The following is a 20803-nucleotide window of genomic DNA, read 5'->3' on the forward strand; positions in this document are numbered from 1 at the left end:
ACTGAGCAACTAACACTTTCTTTTCTTCACCTGCTCACAAGACCTTCCTAGGTCACCTGCTTCAAAGCCCCCCGCCCCCAACTCTCTCTTCCCCTGCACATGTTACGGGCCAGCACGCCATGCATCTCACGCAGGAATCTCCCAAAGGCCGGCACTTCTTCAGTTCTGTTCACCAGCACAGCTCGGTACATGGCGAAGTGTGTGGCCTACAGGAGGTGCCCGGAAGGTACCTGTAACCAAAGGGTGGACGTGGAGCATGCGGCTGGTGCAACAGCCACTCTGTGATGTGTCCAGAGGCACTGGAGACAAACAGGCAGAGAGGTGTGCAGGACAGGGCGGGAGGCAGAGGACAACTGGAAGAACAGGCAGAGGGCGGACGGATGGAGGGATGGTGGGTGGGGATGGGTATAATTATGGACGGATGGATGTGGGAGGCCGGTCTGGAGGAGGGTATGGCAACCCACTCCAGTATTCCTGCCTGGAGAGTCCCACAGAAGAGCCTGGAGGGCTACAGTAGTCCATGGGGTTGCAAACAACTGGACTCAACTGAAGACTAACACCACTACTATGTCACTGCTGCTGCTGCTAAGTCACTTCAGTCGTATCCGACTCTGTGCGACCCCATAGACGGCAGCCCACCAGGCTCCCCCGTCCCTGGGAGTCTCCAGGCAAGAACACTGGAGTGGGTTGCCATTTCCTCCAATGCGTGAAAGTAAAAAGTGAAAGTGAAGTCGCTCAGTCGTGTCTGACTCTTATCGACCCCATGGACTTCAGCCTACCATGCTCCTTCGTCCATGGGATTTTCCAGGCAAGAGTACTGGAGTGGGTTGCCATTGCCTTCTCCTACCGTGGGATAATTATGTTCTCACATGAAAGGCCAGACGAGTCTGATGACTGGAACCAATCCAGTCATGTCCTTGGACCCACCCATCCCTTCACCATTCCTGCTTGTCTCTTAGTAGGTTCACACACAATTTCCCTCAACACACCTGCCTCCACATAGTCACAGCTAGCAGTAGGGGCAGCTGGGGTGGAGCTGGTCCCCCTGCAGGACCAGATGACCTCCGCCTCTGCTGGACCCCAGCTCCCAGAGCAGGTGGGGCAGCTGGGCACTGAACCCCCAAAGGGCTAGCTGTGGCAACAGAACAGAGAAGAATGACAGCCAAGGAGAAGGGGGTCCAGGAAAAGGGGGGCTGGCCTAGTTCTGAGTCTGAGAAGCATGGGGGGTGCTGCCAGGCACCCGGAGCAAGCCGTACCTGCCAGCCTCTTTCTGTTCCAGGAGCTCAAGCGGCCACTGACGATGCCAGCCCTATCCAGCCGGGCCTCGGCCTCTGAACATCTGTTAGGAGAGGATAGGTCATGATGTCCCAGAGATGAGGACATCATGTCCCCTCTGGGGACAACAGGTCCCCAGAGAGACCTGTTCTCAGGCAGCTCTGACTCCTGCGTCGTGCCTGGGCCCCAGGGGTCTCTGTCCTGCCCAAAGAGCATGGAGGTAGCTGGAGGGCCTGCAGGACGGAGTCCCCTCCAGAAGGGGGTGCAGGTGAGCTGCAGGGTTGGGGGGTTGCAGTGTCCACACTTGGCTGCATGAATGTGGGGGCAGATCCCCAGCGGGACCCCCCAAGTGTGGGGCCAGGAGCCAAAGGGCCACGTGTCCCTAAAAGCCCCCTGAGACCACTTCCTCCAGCCACCGTAGTCCACCCGGCCCGCCCAAGACAGCAAATTCTCTGCAGCTCTTCCTTCCCCACAAGATGAAACCACATTTCTGTCAAAAGGAAAACAATGAAAATGATGTTTCAATTTAGAAAACAAAAACGCTGGAAACAGAAGCAGCTGCTGTCTCCCGCACGCCCGGGTCAGGAGGCATCTTCTCGGGTTGAACTCCAAACCGGCATCATGGTTTCCAGTCACCAAGCCCAGGGCCGCAAGCTCAGGGCCACTGTCTCATGAGGACACAGGCCTACTTGGACGCAGGGCGGGGGGTCCCCACGTGGGGCCCCTGCAGACTTGGAGCAAAGCTGACTTTTCAGTCGGCAGCCTCTCCAAATGCAAACCAGTGAAACCTCTATACTTTGCAAAGCCTGAGAGCAAGGGCGACTTGGAGTCTGGGAGGCGGGGGAGCCGCGGCAGTTCTGGTCCCAGGTGAAAGGCACTTCCCCTGCCCCACCCTGTGCCCACCCCCTGGCAGGAGTCCTGGGTGGGGCGTGGGCACTGCTCCTGGCCAATGCACCTGAGTTGATGACCAGCAGGTCTTTTAGGGGCCACGGCCTCAGGAACCTGCTGGACTTTGGTTGAAGGTGTTGGGGAGCTGGAGGTTCACAGAGGTACTGCCCCTCCCTGACAGGACCCCCCAATCCTAACACTGTGTCCCACAGACAAATCTATACAAAATCTGAATTCTCAAAAAACACACCAAAAAAAAGAGGGAGAGTCAGCAGCGGCCAAAGGTGCTGGCCTGGCCATCATGTCGGCTGGAGGAGGAGCTGGGTAGGGAGAGGGATGGTCCTGAGAGGGTGGTGTCCAGCCTGGACCATAAACAGCCAGAGCATCAAGATGGCTGGACTCCATCAGGCCTGCCTCTCTGGGGCGGCTCTGCATCTGCCCCTGGCCTGAAGACCCCAGGGCCACCTTCTCAGAGGAATCAGGCCTCCTGGGGTCTCCCACAGGCCAGGTGGGCCCCCAACCCACCCACCTCCATGCCGGGTGGGGTGCAGGCAGACTGAGGTGGGTGTAGAGGTGCCATGAGGCTGCCCCCACGTGCCTCACACCCCAAGGAGGGCACCTTTCCCCCTGGGGCCTCAGTGTCCCCTGTGGGCCCTCCTCCTGCCCTCTGACTTCTAAAAGGGTGGCAACATCAGCTCCGGATGGTCCACTCATGTAATGGACATTTACTGAGTGACAAGCACGAGCCTGAGCCCTGAGTCAGGAATCACCAGAAACAGAAAACATCTTCCTTCCTCGACTGGAGTCTAGAGCCACAGACAAGAGATGCAGAGACAAAGAGATGAGAAAGGTGGGGGCACCTGCCCTCTGTCCAGCCCACTTCCCTGCAGAGCCTTGGCAGGCACAGCCCCTCAGACCATCAGCGGCCGCGTAGCAGTCAGCACAGGACAGAGCCTGGCACAGGCAGCGCCTCCTGGCCTCCCCTCCCACTGGTCCTGGGTCACCCGGGATGCTGCTGGGGGAGGCCTTCCTTCTCTGCATCCTGGGCAGGCCTCCTAGTCTCGGTGCCAGGCAGGTGGCGAGGCCAGCTGTGCAGAACAACCTCCCGCCACCCCAAGCAGGGCTTCCTGGAGGGTGCAAGGGGACCAGCCTACCAGTCTGGCTCCTGTGCAGCGTGGGCAGCTCACTGTGGACTTGAGGCACCCTGGGAACCTCGGTCCTCGGGGCATCAGCAGGGGTCTCTGGGCCTGTTTCAGCCAGATCACTGGGGCACACGCCAGCTGCCCAAGGCCTCTTCCTTCCTGCCCCATCCCTGCAGGGCACAGCCAGCCACTGAGGACAGCCCGGGGCCTCTCCAATGGAAGAGCTAGGCTGGGTCAGGCATAGGGGACCTCAAGAGTTGGGTGGGTGGTGTCTCCAGTAGCCCCTCTCCTCAGGCTGGAAACTGCCTCGGCCCCTCAGTAGGCCTGCGGAGCGGCTGGGGCAGGCAGCGAGCCAGGTGGTGACCCGCACTGGCCACAGCAGCCCCCGCCCAGGCTCCTCTTGGCAGGAGGCCTGAGGTCTCAAGGCGCAGGCGGGTGCCCACTGCCACGGCCAGGGACGTTCTCTGGTGGAGGCTATAAATAGGACTGTCATCAGTCGGAGGCAGCCTGACCGTGCGCCAGATGTACGGGACTGAGCCAGCAGGCCAGTCCTCCTACCGTCCTCCTGGTCACTGCCCTCAGGGGTGTCACCCCCTTCGTCCTGCTCCCCCCCGCCCCAACACCAGGAGAGGCTCTCCCACGGATGGAGCTGCAGAGCCCAGCAGGGTGGACCGGATGGGAGTCCTGCCTCCAGGGTCAGCCTGAGGAACGCTGCCCAGCCCCCAACCCCTCAGTGCTCCCTGACCCTCCAGGAGTTTCTCATCCTGTGGGCTCATCCGTGGTGAGCTCCTCTTGAGGACCCTGCTAGAGAAGACGGAGTAGACATGAAGGGCAGCCATCAGGCAGATGCCAGGGTCAGGGCTGGGATGCACCTGGGCACCACACAGATGCTGATTAGGCAAGAACCTGCTGCCAGTGGTGCACTGGAGGGCTGGGGAAGGAGCCAGCAGGCTGCAGTGAGCTGGTGGAGAGAGGCAGGAAGCCAGTGGGGTGAGGGGTCCATGCGTTGGACAGTGCCAGAGAGAGGTAAGCCCTGTGGAGTAGGGGGTTACCATCCTGATGGACCGAGAAGCTTGGGGACAGAGACAGGCCTAGAGAAAACAGGGAGGGAGTGTAACGCAGGGGGAGCAGGTCACTGTGGCTTTCTTTGGTCACGTCCTTCAAGGCCCATTCCACCTCCCACCCACACTGGCGGCTGGGGTGCCCTGGGGTTGCCCCTCCAGAAGAAGCGCTTAGCCGCCTAGCAGTGACTAGGATAAAGTCCGGCCTGGATGAGGGACCTGGATGGGGAACACTGCAGAGAAATGGAGCCCAGGGCCTGTACTGAGTGGGGCACGGTTGTTGGCACAGGGACGCTTTTCCATACCAGTGGGATCGCGCTCCCAGAATTCAAGGGATTTAAAAGGATCGGGTTTTCCTTCGAACCTGGCATACTAGACAAGCGACCCCCCCCCCCCCCACAGAAAAACAGCACCCAAACTGAGCTGAAACCTCGATTCGAATGCGGACCCCAGGGTGCGCCCCTCCCCGCGCTCGGTCGGAAGCTGCAGTTTCCACCTCCGCCGCCGGGGGTCGCGCTGACACTCCTTCCCCACCCCCCCTCCCCCCCGCCCACCGGCTCCACCAAACCTAGTTGCACTCAGACGCGTGGACACGTCAGCGCCCGTCCGCCCCCGCAAGGAAGACGCTCAGAGAACCAGGGAGCCCCCACCCTACCCCTGAGCGAGGGCTCGCTCCAGCGCAACGTGCCCGCGAGGCGCCTCCTCCCCAGGGTACCCCTCTCTCTCCCGCCATCCCAATTCTCCCCCGCGCGTCGGACGGGAGGGGGTCACTGTGCTCAGGACGCGGTGGGAGAGCGCACTTCCTGCCGCTCGACCCCCTCCTTCCCGAGCTAGCGCCGCCTCCGGGCCCCGCGGACCGCGCGCCCAGGCTGCGGAGTGGGGGTTGTCGCGGCCCGCTCGGCCCCCACCGTGGCCTGAACCTAATCCCGCCCCTCGCGGGGGAGGGGGTCGATCTCGGGGCGGCCGGGTACCGCGCGGCCCCACCCCCGGTGCCGGCGCAGGCGTGGAGAGGAGGGGCCTGGGCGGGGGCGGGCCGCCCCGTCGTAACCCCTTCGTCGACCCAGCCCCACGGCCGGAAGCGCCCCCGTGCCCACCCCCGTTGGAATCCGAGGCAGACTGAGCCCCGCGCCTCACGCCGGGCAGGGGGAGGGGAAGTGAAACCGGGCAGCGGAGCCTGGGGGCCGCGTCGGGGTTTCTGCAGACGCGTCATCGGAAACTGAGGCCGCGGGGCGGGGGCGCGGCAGCCGCGCGGCCCTTCCGGACCCGGCCGCCAGCGTTCCCGGCGCACCCGCCCTTCCCGGGAAGCCCCTCGGCCGCGGACTGGGGCGCATCACGCGCCCCTCCCCGGCCCTCAACAGCCTCTCTGGATCGCAGAAGGAAGCTTCGCGGAAGGAAGTGGGGGGAATCTGCCTAGTCCCCAACTGGGGCGTGGCCTTCCTGGGGCGGGCGCAGCCCGCTCCCCAGGCTCCTGGCACCGCCCACGAGGGGCGCACACCCTCTTGGTGACTCACTCCGGCGGTGACACCCACTCTGCCTGACTCACTGGGCGCCGTGCCCCGTACGGACACCCCGTGCTGGGGTGCATCTCGGGTTCACGTTATGCACCCGCTTCGGTGCGTTTGCGGGGCATCTGAGACCCGCGTGACTTGGGAGGGGCCTTCTGGGGTGCCGTGCAGCCTTGGGGTGTGTCCAGCCTCTGCGCAGTAGGGCGTGGCCCCCGTACCCACCGCCCTAGACTCGGCACTGGGAACCTGGAGCCGCGCGCAAGGGAGGTGGCAAAGGGGCTCAGATTCACCCCAAAACGGCCTGCAACCATCCCCCCGCCACCCTGGGCCTGCGCACCCTCCCCAGCCCGGCTTCCGGCCAGGCCGGAAGAAGCAGGAATTTGGAATGTTTGGAACCGGAGTTATAACTCTCCCCAGGCTTCTCCCCCCCCCCCCCCCCCCCCCCGCCTCCCGCCTCCCGCCTCCCGCCTCCCGCCTCCCGCCTCCCGCCAGGGGGGGCGGGGCCTAGCCTGCCTCCGAGGAGGGGGTGGTACTCCAGGGCTGGGGGCAACCCTGGCGTCTGGCCGGGTCGCAATCTCATGGGTTCTGGGGTAAACCCAGGCCGAGGGAGACCCGGGCGCCCCACGGCGCTGCCTTCCGTCCCGGGCTCCCGGCCCACCGCCTCCCTCAGGCCCGAGGGCACAGCAGGGTGGCGGTGCGCCCCGCGTCCTGGCAGGGAGGCCGCACTGGGCGGAGGAGCCGGGACCAGCTGGGCCTCCCGGCGCTGGGCGTGTCCAAGCGGCTGCTGTTTTCCCGCCGGGGAAGCAGCCGTGGGGAAGGCAGACGCCCCCGGTGACGGGCCGGTGACACCTGCCTGGCGCGCCGGCTATTGCCCTCCTCGCGCAGCAACTCCCCTCCCCGCCGGCCCGGCCTTGGCAGGGAGCCTCCTCCACACACCACCAGAGCCTTTTCTGGGACTGTTTTTTCTTAGAAACAGGAAGTTGGGGTGTGGGCCACACGTCCCGCAGGTCAAGGCCCCGCCGTCGGCAGAGCATAGTGGGGCTTTGGACCCATGGGAATGTGCCACCCTGCCTAACTACTGCAGGTCTCGGGGCCCGATGGAAGCCCAAGGGTGGACGGTGGGAGAAGAGGGGAGGGGTACAGGAGAAGCGGGGCCTGGCCGCCTGGTTCTGCTGCCCCTCGGCCTGTAGCCCCACCTCTGGGTCACTCAGCCTGTCGGTGCCACCTCCACGAGGGCAGCCCCAGGCGTGTGGAGCAGGGGTGCTGGTGCTCTCCTTCCGGCCCCGGCCCTGCCACCAGGCCTGTCCTTAAACGTGAGCAAGTGTGCACACTCACTGGAGCAGAGCCTGCCCGCAAGGCCAGGAGACCACCAGCTCCAGACAAGGGGCCGCGCCCGTCCTGGGCCTGAGGATGGTCTCCCATCCAGCTTCTGGGGGCCCAGCCCTGCCTCTTTTCCAGGGGAGCCCCAGAGGTTTCACTGGACAGGGTAGGGGTCTCCACTTCTGCCCTTGTCTGACACCTTGTGTTCCCAGGGCACCTGTCCTGGCAGTCCCACTGCCAGCCACTGTGGTGGGTGCCCCGTGGAGGGATACTGTGGACACCACCCTGGACGCCCAACCCAGCCCTCCTAGCCACTTCTGCCCACCCGGCCTAGACATGCTCCAGGCCCAGCCAGGGTCAGCAGCTGCCTACCCCCACCCTCCTGGCCAGAACAGGGAGGTTTGGTTTTGGAGGCTTTCAGGCAGGCCCCCACCCCAGCCCTCACTGGGGACCTGGGGGCCCCAGGGTGACAGAGGGTGGAGCCTAGAAGGGCTTGTGGGGTGGGCCCTGCCCCGAGTCTGTGCACACTTGATCTCCAGCTGGCAGGGCACCTGGCACCTTCTGACTTGGTGTGAGAGAGGAAGATGGGGGGAGGGAACCTGAGGGGCAGATGTGGGTACAAGGAGGGGAAGGGCAGGCACCCCAACACTCAGCTGCCAGGGTGTGGGCCCCACAGCCACACCCACAGCCTGCCTGGGTGCCCAGTGAGGGGTGGGGGGACCTGACACCACCCACCTCCCTGGGGCTGCAGAGCCACACCGCGACGGAGGCTCAGCCGGGTACCTGCTTGCCCTCTCTGCTGGACCCAAGTGGCCCTGGACACACATGCTCGACGGGGCCTTACAGAGAGGGTGACCTCAAAGTCCTTCCAGCACAAGGTGCCTTATCCCTTGAGGGTTCCGGAACAGGCCTCCATGGCAGCAGGAGTGAGCCGCGTGAGAGCCTGGGCCAAGCTTCCTGCCAGCAGGGCGCCTGCCAGGCCGGGCGCAGAACAGGAAGGCCCGACCCCAGCCCAGCCGGACACCTGACTGGCACAGGATGCTCCAAGACAAGCCAGGTCCACCTGCCTGCCCACCCCTTGCCGTGGGGCCACCTGCTCCAGGGCTGGGAGTCCCGCCCAGCAGCCCCAGACCTGGCACAGGCCTGGGCACAGATGGCCCCATGTGGGGGGCTGCCCGCAGGGCCCACGTCTCCAACCCTTGGGTGCAGGGGCCAGCAGGCACCCAGGTCCCCAAAGTTCTGCCCCCACCCCTCCCAGGGTCGCCCGTCAGCAGGCAGGACAGACACAGGAGGGTGCAGGGCTGCTGTCCCCTGAGCACAAGGGTTTCTGTGGGGAGGACACAGGATCCCCTCCATGCCCTGGTTTCACATCCCGCTGACGGCCACACCGTTTCCTGAGGGTCCAGACTGGCCTGGGGGCCAGGCCAGAGCGCAGACCAGCCTGGCTTTTTCCCTGCGGGATTCCACTTCCCTGCAGCGGGTCACCCCCTCCCTGGCGAGCATGGTATATGGGGAGAGGCTTTGGGATGTCGTGAAGCAGCCTGATCTGACCTGGACCTGCTTGTGGCATGTTCCAGCTGTTCTCTTCCTGGCCAACAGGAGTGACCCTGGGACAAGACAACCAGAAACAAGGGAGAGGATAGTGGGGGTTAAGGGCAGGCTGGGGTCTGGGGCCAGGTGGGCCAGGGAGGGGGCTGCTGGCCAGAGTTGGGCTGTGCTGGGGGGTGGGTGGGGTGGAAGCTGGGGGCCACACTTAGGGCCAGGGGTCAGAGGAAGGAGGACAGGCCGTGCCAGCTGTTCCTGTAAAGGGCAGGCGGCTTCCTCTTTCCACATGGCGCGCCTGGCACCCGCCTTCCCAGACAAGGGCCCAGCTCTCGGCCTGCGGTCAGCCCCTTTGACCACAGGACACTGGGTGGGGGTTGGGGGGGCCAAACTGAGGCTCTGGGGCTGGCAGCCTAGGGGAGGGGTGGGGACCCCAGGACAGAGACAGGCAGGCACAGCTGACCCAGGGGGCTGGGGTGGGGCCCCGGCTGCCTGTGACTGAGGAGAAGTGAAAGCTGGGGGTGGGGGCCACAGGGCAGGGACAGAAACTGGGGAGCTGAGTAGGTTCCCAGGAGCACCCCTGCCCCAGGCTGACTTCACCCTAAGCCTCAGGGGAGGGGCCTGGGAACCAGCACCAATGTGGGCAGGGACACAGAGGCCAGTCTAGGGGACGGGACCAAGGGGTCCCTACAGAGGCCATGGCTGGTGTGACAGTCCTGAGCCTGGGGACCAGAAGTGGGGGTGGGGGGCTGCCAGGAATCCCCAAGGAGGGGCCCTTCTCTCCCTGAGGCTCTCTGACCTTCAGCGAGGGCTTGGGAAGGGGGTTCTGAGGTCAGATGGCCCCCACTCTGTCTTCTCTGGGCTGGGGTGCCCAGGGCCCTTTATGCTGGCAGGTCACATCCAGAGGTGAAAGGTCACATTCAGAGATGAAGGCCAGAGCGGTGCCAGGTGATGAGCCTGGAGCCCCAGGAGATGTGCTCAGCCCAGCTCCAAGGCCCTTCACGACAGGCTGAGCAGCGTGCTGGGTGTGAGGACCCTGACTGCACACGTGTGCCCATGCACACACGCACACACACACAGCCCTCCAGCGGGCTCCCCAGCCTCCCTCAGGGACACCTCCTCCCCACCTGCACCTCCTTGTGGTCAAGATCTCAGATGAGACATGGACGTCAGGAGGCCCCAGGTGCTGGGCACAGATGAGAAAAGGCCCTTGCACCCACCTCTGGGGACAAACTCAGGCTGCGGAGCGCATGGTGTCCGCAGTGGGGATGAGGCCCTGCAGAGATGAGGGGGTCTGGACATGGACAGTTGCCCCCCCATCACACTGCCCACCCTGCTGGGCTCTGTGCAGGTCTTGAGGAAGGCGTGTGTATCTGGCATCACAAGTGAACAAGGCTTCAGCTGCTCTTGACTCTCGTCCATACTTGCAGGGGCGCCCCTGGGACCCTCAACAGGCCACAGTGGGCGGTTGTCCACTCAGGAGACCTGAGAAAACAGTACTGGGTGGCGCCCTGGATGTCCGGGCATAAGGCAGTGGTCAGGACAGAAGAGTTGCCCAGCCCAGTAACGGGGACACGCAGTGTCTGGTCACCAACCTTTCTCCCCTCCCCTCCCACCCTGGGCACACGGAACCAGGAGTGCCCAGGAGCCCTGCTCACCTCACCTCATGCAGGGCAGTGCCCAAGGGTCCAGCCCTGCTGGAGTAAGGGGGGCCTGCAGCTCAGTGGGAGTCAGACCCAGGTGACATCTGTGTCTAGGGGGCAGAGGGTGTGGGGGCCTCAGTCATGCCCCACGAGGGGGGTCTGTCACCCATACCTCGGGGCCCCTGCTTCCCTGTCCCCTGTCCGCAGCCTGACCTTTCAGACCCAAGCCGACACCCGGCGACCCTGGCCCTGCTGCACCCTCCCTGGCCTGGGTGGAGACCCGGCCCTGGATGGGGTGGAGTCTGCCTCCTTGTCCACACCACAGCCCATCCTGCTTCCCCCAGGGGCTCCAGGGGACACCACTGGGCCCAGCTCTGGGGGGCTTACTAAGGATTGGGGAGGAGGTAGAGACCCAGATCTCCTAGGCTGGGGTCCGTTCCTCCAGGTAACCTGTGAGGCCCTGGGATCTGGGCTAGGAGGCTGGGCCTGGGTGGTGAAAGGCAGCCTAGAGAGGTGAGGTCCAGCATCAAGGGGCAGGGGGGTCTGGAGAAGCCCCCAGGGAGTCACACAGGTAGGGGTGGGGGCTCTGCTTATCTTTTAGAGCAGCACGTTGGGGTCTGCAGTTCTGAGGCCGCTGGCTGCCTCCCCATTAAGACATGAGGCAGCTCTGCAGGGGACTGGCCACCTACTCCAGCAGGCAAATGAGGCGTCCTCAGTGGATGCCCACAGTACGAGGGGCCACAGTTCAGAGTGACCAAAAGGGAGGGACAGAGGGCCCCAGCCAGGACCTGCCCACTTGTCAATGGAGACCGAAGGACCCCAGGGTCTGATGGGAAAACAGGCACCCCCTTAATCTTCCTGGGCTCAGGCCTGGTGGTGGCCCAGGGAGGGGCAGGGCCAACCCTGATTGATTGAGTCATGTCATCTGTTTGGGGGAGGGGCGTCGAAGGACTGACGGGTACACAGAGAAATAGAGAAATATGCCAAGCTCTTTCTTTTTTCTTTTTAAATCAGGCATTTATAAACAAGAAAGCATACATTAATTACATAAAAATAGTTTTCGAATAGTAGAGTAAGTCGTCATATTGTCATTAGCAGCAGCAAAGGAGAGAAGGGGACGGCGATGCGGACGCTCCTGGCGGGCACCAGGGTGGAGCTGTGGTTTTTTTCCTTAATTGAAAAAAAAAAAAAGTGTCGTTTGTGACTCCTGACTTAAAGCAAGAACAAGACAGCCCCCCAAGCCCGGTGAGCAGGCATGAAGGACGGGTGGGGTTGCCCAGGAAGCCGGTGGGCATGTTCTTCCTCTGTTAGAAACAACCCAGAAAATAGGACAGCTACCAGTAAGGAGAGAGTCCCAGGGGAGGACCCACCATGTACACGTATGATACACGAGTGTAAGAGGAAAGAGTATTTACATGGTCGCTTTGTACATTGGCGAGTTCTGTACGAAAAGCAGGACACTATGTGAGTGAGTTAGCTGCTCCATAGATATGAATGTTATTGCTGTTGTTTTTTCCCTTCGTTAAAAATCTTCTTTCAGCATAGAAATAATGAGTGATTAAACTGAATACACGGTCATTCTGGTAATGGGTATTACACACGGGGAGAGTCAACAGCCTACGGAGAGATGCCTCTTCTGAAAGAAATGCAACTGCAGCTGCGAGGCAGGAGCCTGGGGACCCTGCCCCCGAGGCGGGGACGGGGACAGACAGCCCCACGCCGGCCTCGCCCGCGGCTGCCACTGGCTCTGGCAGGTCATGGGACCCTCACAGTGGGCCTGGGGTGGAGGGGACGAGGCTGCCCAACCCCACCGCCGTACCTCAGCTCTTCCCGGTATCAGGTATCAGGGACCAAGCTGGATGGTGATGGGGCAGACCGAGCTGATGGTCAGATGTGCAGGTGAGCGGAAGGGAGGTGAGGCGACACATTGCCCCCACGCGCAACTTGGAAAAATGTGTCTCCCTCTGGAGTCTAAAAACTCAGAAAGTGAACGGAGCAAACCCGGTGGCCTCGGGTGGCAGGTCCCGGGGGCCCTGCGACCTCACTGCAGGTTCAGACGGCGACAGAGCACAGCCGCACAGAAGCACACTGACACACTCAAAGCTTTGCTCCAACTAAATCATTTAGTTTCCCTTGAAGAAATGACTGGAAAACACAACTCTGGAAAAACAAGGGTAAACACAGCATTCTGAGTGTTGCGTGACACAACCGACCCTCTACACGACACGGTAATAATGCCCATCGGTGGATATACGTATGGCAGAGGTTTCAAAGTCCATGCATACAGATTTAATAACTGCAAAGAAAAACAGAAGCAAAAAAATTTAAAAAAAAGAAAAACAACCAAACGCACGCTGCATATACACGGTGTCCCTTTTGCATTGCACTTTAGAAGGGGGGCTGGCAGCACCCAGCCCCCACCCAGCAAACCAAGGGCAGAACCCCACCACCGGCGTGGTCACCCGAACTCTGCTCTACTCGGCGGCCATGGCACCACCTCCCATGGCCACAGCTGCCAGGTGCTGGGACGGACGCGGGCAGAGGGTTCTGGTCAGGTCTCTCCACGTAAATAAATACCATGATTTAGATCAGGGAGCCCCCTGGTCTACTGGGAAATCATTTTTCAAGCTTGGGCATAAGAAACCTTATACAATTCGCATACAGTTGAGAGTAAACGCGATTATTTGGAATAAATGCAGGTAACTCATTGTGATCATGGCAGATCCAACAGCTACTGGAGACGTATTCTGGGGGAAGAAGACGAGTCAGGGTTTGCTGTACAAGACGCTGGAAGGCACAGAACCACCCCCCGAAGTTCAGTTTTTGCGTTTTCGTTTTCGTGTGATTCCCTTGTTCAACCAAGCACCAGAGGGGTTTCTAGACACTCGAGCACTTAGGATGTGGATGCTCTAGAAATCGGTTTGCAGTATCTGAAAGTAAAAACCTCAGTTAACTGGGGAATAAAAAGAGAAGGGGAAGGTTTTTGACAAAGTGCAGTTCTAAGTATACGTTTAAATGAACGAACGAACAAAAGGAAAAAGAAAAACTGAAATAATGCTGTGTTTGTTGCAATGCTGCAGCCTCGGCCCAAACAGAAGGCGTGCCGCCGGCCAGATGGAGGGGCGCGAGGAGGAGGGCGCGTGCCCGGCCAGCGCGGACCCGCCTCCGCCGCCCCCCCAAGCACCCCTGCAGATGCCTCTGTGGGCCGCCAGCTGGACGGAGGGGCGCGTGGAGGAGGGCACATGCCCGGCCAGCGCGAACCCGCCCCCGCCGCCCGCCCGAGCACCCCTGCGGACGCCCCTGCGGACGCCCCTGCGGTGGCGGTAGGCGGGTAAGGCGGCAGTGTTCCAGCTCGCGTGCGCGGCACTCCCCGGGTCCTCCCCCGACAGTGCGGGAGACGGGTTCTTGTCGCTGAAAAAATAGACTCTGGAGAAAAACCCTTCGTGTGGTCACGCGGCCGCGGGTGCAGACGAGCTGCGATGGCTTCGAGAGGCAGGACGGGGCCCCAGCTCCCAAGTGGGTCCTCGGGGGGCATCACGTGTGGGTGGGGCTTTTAAAAGTTAGTCATTAAAAAACGTGTTGATTTTTCTGAATATCAAGTCTCCTTATTGGTTTTAAATAGCTTATAACAAAAGTGTAAATGTTAGAACGTTCCGGCAAGCGGAGGGCCAGCCACAACCACCGAGCTGCCCTCGTCTCTGGGGCAGTTGGGAACCGGCTTGCACGCTTGAACTTGGCCAGTAGAAAATTTTGCAGTGGATTCCAAAAGTATGTGGTTCCAAACACTTGCTTGGTTCTAGGCACAGTAAGACGTTGTGCTATAAGGACTGGAGGGGGGCGTCCCGCTGGCACGGAGCCCCAAGCCCGCCGCCCGCCCGCCCTGCGGCATCCGCCCTGCACAGCAGACAGTGGGTTCGGCTAGGGCTCCAGCTCGGCCGTGCTCTCGCCACCTGCAGCCTCGGAGTGGGGCCGCGGCCACAGCTGCTCTTGCAGCCCCTTCACCACCTTCTCCAGGTGCTCCCGGGCCTCCCGCTCTCGCAGCAGGTCAGCCCGCAGCTGCTCACGATCGGCCTCTGCGTGCTGCAGCTTCACCTGCAGGTCCTCGATCTGAAAGGGACGCCTGCATTAGCCAGCTGCTCCCCACCCACCCTGCTGCTGCCCTGGCCCCGGGCTTACCCTCCGGCCATCACACACTCGCCTCCCACGCCACCCACTGGACCTACTGGTGAGCTCGGTAGAAGGACCAGCACCGTCTCCAGAGACCCTGAGACAGGGGACGACACCCACCCCCCACCCCTGGGAGCCTGCTGCTCAGCCCCAGCCCCAGATGGCAGCATGGCCAATGGGGACCGGCTAAGACATTCACAGGCATGTGAAGATGAGCTCAGCCCTCCTCCAAGACAGGAGAGTAGAGCCTGGGGCCACACCACCACCCCATGGAGGACAGGCCCAAAGCCGAGCAGCTCCCCACACCCAGACGGCCTGGTAAGGAGGGGAGGGACCCTGAGATGTCAAGGGCGCGCCAGCCACCTCTGCCTCCCGCAGTTCCCTGCGCACCTGGGCCGAATACTTGGCCCGCAGGCGGCCAGCCTCGCAGCCCTTGTCACACACGCGGGCTTGCCGTGCCTGCTCCAGCTCCCGCTTCAGGCGCAGCCGCGCCTCGTTGGCCTCCTTCATCTTTTTCTCGTTCTCCGCACGGAGCCGCTCGATCTCCTTCCGCAGGCTGCGCTTGGCCTCCGTGGCCTCCCGCAGCTTCTCCTTCTTGGCCACGCGCAGAAACTCCAGCTCCTGGGGTGAGGGGCCAGCTCAGGGGCGCCCCCACCCCAGGCCTCCCCAGCACCCGCCCGCCCCATGGGTCCCTGTCCCCTCAGAGCACTGCCCACAGCCCCCCGGAGGTATCCTGAGCTGGGAGGGGCTCACACAGGTACCGCACCATCTGAGGGCCCCAGAGGCCCCACGGCCAGATGGAGAGGAGGTGGCCCTTCTGGGGACTCAGCCCCACCCCTGCAAACATTCTCATGAATATGCATGTGGGAAATCACACCTCCAACCAGAACCAGGGAGACGGAGGGGTGCTGAGTGAGCAAGTGGTTGCAAGCTGGCTCTGGGGCTGGCAGGGCTGTGCTGAGCAAGCCCACATGCCAGACACTGGCTGAGGTGTGAGAGCAGAGAGACCAGGGGGCCCAGGCCACAGAGCCCTGGGTGACAGCCCCGCCCTCCCGGTGCTAAGGACTCGTTAATCAAGTCAGGTGGGCAGGGGAGGCCAGGAGGAGCCTCTTGGAAAGGAAGTAAGTGGCCCGGGGGAGTGGCCTGGGGCCCAGTGTGGGGACGGGTGTGCAGCGGCTCACCTGGTGCAGACTACGCTTGGCCTGCAGGGCGGCACTCAGCTTCTCCTCCTGCTTCACACGCATCTTCACCACCTCGTGCAGGAACTTCTCTTTGGCTTCCTTGGTGTCCAGGCCACCCTCCAGGGCCTGCCGCAAGTGCTCCAGCTCTGCCTCCAGCCCGCTGCTCGGGGTGTCGGTGGGGGCCGTGGCATCGGGGGCGGCAGGGGCCGCGGGCGGGGCAAGCAGGCCTGGGGAGCTCAGGTCCTTGGCGGAGCTGGATGAGGTAAAGGATGGAGAGGACAGCGAGGACAGGGAGGAGGTGACTGCAGAGACAGACAGACGGAGACACAAGTTAGCAGAGCGTCCTCTCCCGGGACAGGACTCTCCCGGGAGGACCAACTGCCCCCAAGAGCAGAAGGGAGTGGGCACTCACACTCCTCTCGGCTCTCCACCTCCACCTCGGCCTCCGAGTCCTTGTCCTCCTCGGGGGCAGGCCCGGGTGCTGGTGTCTCCGGGGCTCCAGGGGTGTCCGCAGGCAGCTTCCGCTTCCGGGGCTGGATGCAGGCGGGGAGGGGCTCAGGGGCCCGGGAGACGACCGTGGCACAGGGTGGGCTGCTCACTGCCTTGTGCTGGGCTGGCGGGGCCAGGGCCACGTTGGGGGCCACGCCTGTCTCAAAGCTCTTGTAGGAGTAGAAGCTGTGGGGGACACAGCAGGTGCTGGGTCCTTGACAGCTTCCCCGGCCCCTGCACGCCCCCCACAGCAGGGCCTGCTCCCACAGAGAGTGTGAGGGAGTGGACACTTCAGCCTGGGGCAGCTGGAACACGGCCCCCAGCCACCGTGCGTTGGACAAGCCACACCAGCATTGTGTGCCACCAACTTTAGAGCACAGAAAATCTAGACACCCTCCCCCATACCACCAAAGGACCAGCACTTCTGCGACTGCCTTACCCGGAGAGCTGGGGCCTGACACAAGGCCTCCAGACCACCTGCCCGCCAAGCTCAGGGATGATTAAAGCGGGAACCTGCTTCTCTGGCTGGTCTGCAAGCCCCGTGGGTCACGGCTGGTGGTCACGGTGGGAGGGTCACTCACCTGTCTCGAATCAGGGCTGGGAGATGTGGGGAGAGCTCTTTGTCACTCGCGGAAACCGCAGGGGACCAGGGTCGGAAGGCGGAGAGGCGCTGGCGAGGGTGGACGCAGCCCAGGCTCTGTGGGAAGAGGGGCTGTCAGAGGGGTGCCCCAGGCCACCCCGCCCCCGCCCCGCCTGCCAGTGCCACGCGCCACACCTTGCTGGAGGAGCTGGCCAGGGTCCGCAGCCAGCCTGGCTGCTTGTCCTTCTCGGAGGACGTGGGGTGCTGGGAGGGGGCGTCATCTGCTTTTCTTACGGAGGCCGGTGGATCAGAGACCTGTGAGCGACACAGAAGTTCCCGCTGACACGCTGGGTAGGACGCAGCCACACATGAGGCATGTCCAGGGACACGCAAACCCCTCAGGCACACATTGCATGGTGCGCCTGGTCCCACACGGGCCTGATAGCTGGCAGAGGCCAAGGACCCACAGCACGTTGGCTCAGAAGGGACGCCTGCCCACCCCAACTCGGGCTGACAGGTCTGGAAGGGGCAGCGGCAGGCAGGCTCGCGGGCTGAGCACAGGGCCCTGTTGGGGTCGCCCAGAGCTTTCCAAGGCCGTCACATGTAGTGCCCCCAGAGCCCTGGGTTTCACCACATGGTACTAATTTTAGAAACTTCTTGTGGGGCTGGGCCAGCTGCATGACGGGTGAGCAGAAAGCTTGGGCCATGCCCCGTCCCTGCTGGAAGGAAACAGTCCCAACATGAACTGAGTGCACTCAGCCCGCTGAGAAAGCCCCTGGACGTCCCCAAGTCTCGTGTAGGGGAAGGAAGCTCAGGACATACGAGCCTTGTGTCTGCTGGATACTGTAGCTGGAGTGGCCTCCAGGGCTGGTGTCCAACTGCCCCCTGCCTGCTGGCCCCAGGGAGCACCTGGAGAGAATACCGAACCCCAGAACTGGCCCTGAGGGGCCTGCGCTTCCAGGGCTGTGGGGGAGGAAGTGGTCAGTCAGCTGCCGGGTCAGCAGGGTCATCACAACAAAACTCAAGGGACGGAACCAACTGGGTGCAAGGCCGCCAGGGCAACAGAGCCCACACTTCTGGGTGAATGCACGGGCCACTCCCAACCCCACAGCCAAGGCTCCCTAACTCCACTCCAGGAAACGCGGAACCCTCAGGCCCAGACCCGTGGGGCTGGACGGCATGCTCTGGCCTTGGTCCCAGCACAGGGTGGCTGCCCCCTCAGCCTGCCCACCCAGTCCCTGGGAGACTGGTTGAGGGTCCTTCAGACAGCGTGGACAGACAACTCAGATCTGAACACACCTGGTGCTCTTGCTGGGGGTGCTGAAGGGGAAAGGAGCTGGGCAATGCCTGGGGGCCTCCCGAGCTTGGTGCATAGTGCTGGACTGGGCGCCGCCCGCAAGGGTGGGGCTTCCTGTCTGAGCCGAGTTCTCACGGGAGAGAAGCCACAGCGCCCTGCCGGCTCCTCCAATTCCGAGAAACCTCAGGGAGCCCTTGTGGGAGGTGTCAGACGACCCGGGCCGCAGGCCACCCCCATGTGGCCAGCAAGCCCCACCACACAGCGGGGGCAGCTTCCTGCTCGGGAGAAAGGCTGGAGCCTCCTGCCCCCCGCAACCTGCCTGAGTCCTGGTCCACCCGGGATGCAGGAGCTGAGCAACCTTGGGGACTCTGTCCAAGGAAGCCCAGTGTGCTCTCCACAAAGTCCAGCTGGCTGGTTATGGGAATGAGGAAGCACCAGAGGAGGAGGCATGGCCACCAGGGCCCGAGGGAGTGACCCCTCTTCAAAGCCCAGGAAGGATGGGTCGTGGAGATGGCATAAGATCGGAGACACAGCCATGTGTGCAGTGATAGCTGTGTGGCCATCTCTGTGAGGGGCAGAGCCTGTGGCCTCTGGCTCCTGACCCTGCTGGGCCCTGGAATCCAGGACGCACTCAAGCAGCCTCTCCACACTCCAAGATACACGTCCTGCCTGACAGAGAAGCCTGTGGGGACAGTGCAGAAACATGGGTTCCAGGAGAACCCCCCTGGTGCCACAGGGAGCCGCCACCCGGGACTGCTCAGCGGCCACGCCTGTCTGTCACCGTGGAGCCTGTGCATCACCCAGGGACCTGCATACGTGTGCATGATCTGGGGTAAAACGGGAGGTGACGTCACCCCCATGACCTTCCTGTCCTCCCAGGTCAGAGGCCCCAAACCGTGGAGCCGCCGCATATGGGTGCAGCAGGGTGTGCACGGCTGCTGAGGCCGTGGCCACCGCGGAGGGCAGCACAGGGGGCAACAGGCAGAGCAGGGGTGGCTCCCGGCAACACCCCTCGTGCTCACAAGGGCTGTACTCAGTGTCTGAGCCCCAGAGGTCCTGCAGGCCAGCTCAGCCAGGCAAACCTGGGGTCCTCTCTGCAGGCAGGGGGCTCCTGGGGGAAAGGAGGGCTTCGGACTACCGAGGACGAAGCTGTCTCGGGTTTTCCTCCCTGGGTTCTGCACTGTGAACACCGGCTCCACACTCCATTTCCTAGGCCCCACCCTGTCCACCTTAAACAGAAAGAGAAAGCGTACATGGGGGAGGAAGGAAGAGAACATTCCCGACACCGGCCGGCAGCACCGGACTAAGGCCAGAGCACCCAGTGCGAGCTCTGCACACAGGGGCGCTGACTGGCCCATCGCCCAGGCCCCTGGCTCTGGGGTGACCGGGCAGTGCAGAGGAGAGGCTCTCTGACCAAAAGGCAGAGCCAGGGCACCAACCTGGACAGGCCGGAGTGAGAGAAGCCCAGCACAAGGCAGGACCAAGCCCGAATGGCCCCAGGCTCTGGGAGGAAGATCAGACTCTCAGCCCGCACATGGACACGAGGCAGGGTGGAGGGAGATGCTGCCGGAGTATGGCACAGTGGGGTGGCACAGGGCCGCGTGCAGCATCCAGAGACCACCCAGGTGGCTGCCTGGCGGGAGGGTGGCCACTTGGGGTCACCTCCCCGCCCAGGTCCACAATTTCATCCCCGAGCCCTTGTGGGATGTGCGGGCTTTGGGCTGAGGCCCCGGAACATGAGGTGACCGGGCTCCACCTACCCAGGCAGGCACTATGCTGCCCTGAGAAATGCCACCCGAGTACAGCTGGGCATCTGTCCAGGGTGCCTGCCCAGGACACCCTGGGTGGTCAGGATGTAGAGACTCCTTGCACCCTCCCTACGGGGGCACATGCCCCTGGTCACAGTCGTGCACACGCAGAGCTCGGCGGGGAGGCCGCATGCACAGACACCCAGAAAAGAGCAGTGCCCCCATCCCCACCCCCGAGCTGGGTGGGTCTGCTCTCTTCAGCACAAAGGTGTCCCCTCTGGCCTCAGGGCCTAAGGCCAGGATGCACGCTGCCCTGGGTGCTCTGCAGGGCTGAGGGCAGCCAGCACCCACACACCCTCTGGTCCAGCGGCACCAGGCGATGTGGCTGGGGAACCCGGCAGGAGAGTCTCCGACGAGACCTCCACTAGGGATGAGGAGCACAACCTGGACGGAAGACCCGCCCCACAGAGAAAATGACACTCGGCTCCCTGGACTCCTTGCTAGGGGCCGAGTTCTGCCATTTGGGGACCAGGCCCAGGTGAGGGTCTAGCTAGGCGCTGCACTCAATCAGGGAGTGAAACGCACCGTCCAGCCGCCAGACCCTGGTCATCAACTGATTCGAAGGACAATATCAGCCTTGCTGTCAACCACCTGACCCCCCCAGACTCAATGCCTGCGCAGCCGCCCTGGCCGAGCCCCAGTGGCACAGATGTCTCCTACCATCAGACACTGGAGGACTGTCAGCCTCTCCCCAAAGGCAGCTGCACTTCTAGACAGACACCCAGAGCAAGCGCCACAGCTCAGCTGAGGGCCGTGTCCCAATACGGCTGGTGTGTGTACACAGCCTCCAGGTGAGCAGGAAACCCCACGTGAAGCTCACATGAAGCTGGGCGTGCCTTCCAGACACACCAGCTCTGCTGTACAATACACCTGCCTGCACCGTCTCCACCACCCTGTCCATCAAT

General features: G+C 62.9%; 1 protein-coding gene and 1 long non-coding RNA gene across 4 annotated transcripts in view; both read right to left on the bottom strand.

Annotated features, from left to right (window-relative positions):
* Nucleotides 1–6615, bottom strand: LOC109570813 (uncharacterized). 3 transcript variants are annotated; one of them, XR_002182560.2, is made up of 3 exons: nucleotides 5022–6615; nucleotides 1257–1339; nucleotides 1–230 (listed from the first exon to the last, which is right to left on the bottom strand). It is a non-coding gene; the product is annotated as an uncharacterized lncRNA (long non-coding RNA). The 3 variants fall into 3 exon arrangements; XR_002182561.2 differs by lacking the exon at nucleotides 5022–6615 and adding an exon at nucleotides 3318–4830; XR_011560855.1 differs by lacking the exon at nucleotides 5022–6615 and having other exon boundaries at nucleotides 1257–4854.
* Nucleotides 6616–11347: 4732 nt separating this feature from the next.
* SKI (SKI proto-oncogene) overlaps nucleotides 11348–20803 on the bottom strand; it is a 55227-nt gene continuing 45771 nt past the window's right edge. The window contains exons 3-8 of the mRNA XM_070767677.1: nucleotides 16989–17108; nucleotides 16795–16910; nucleotides 16137–16399; nucleotides 15725–16026; nucleotides 14934–15164; nucleotides 11348–14483 (exon numbers count right to left, since the gene is read on the bottom strand). Coding sequence (XP_070623778.1) covers nucleotides 14295–14483; nucleotides 14934–15164; nucleotides 15725–16026; nucleotides 16137–16399; nucleotides 16795–16910; nucleotides 16989–17108 — 1221 coding nt within the window. The 3' untranslated portion in view covers nucleotides 11348–14294. The remainder of the gene's footprint in view (nucleotides 14484–14933; nucleotides 15165–15724; nucleotides 16027–16136; nucleotides 16400–16794; nucleotides 16911–16988; nucleotides 17109–20803) is intronic.

This window comes from Bos indicus, chromosome 16, assembly GCF_029378745.1.
Source record: "Bos indicus isolate NIAB-ARS_2022 breed Sahiwal x Tharparkar chromosome 16, NIAB-ARS_B.indTharparkar_mat_pri_1.0, whole genome shotgun sequence".
Classification (NCBI taxonomy): Eukaryota; Metazoa; Chordata; class Mammalia; order Artiodactyla; family Bovidae; genus Bos; species Bos indicus.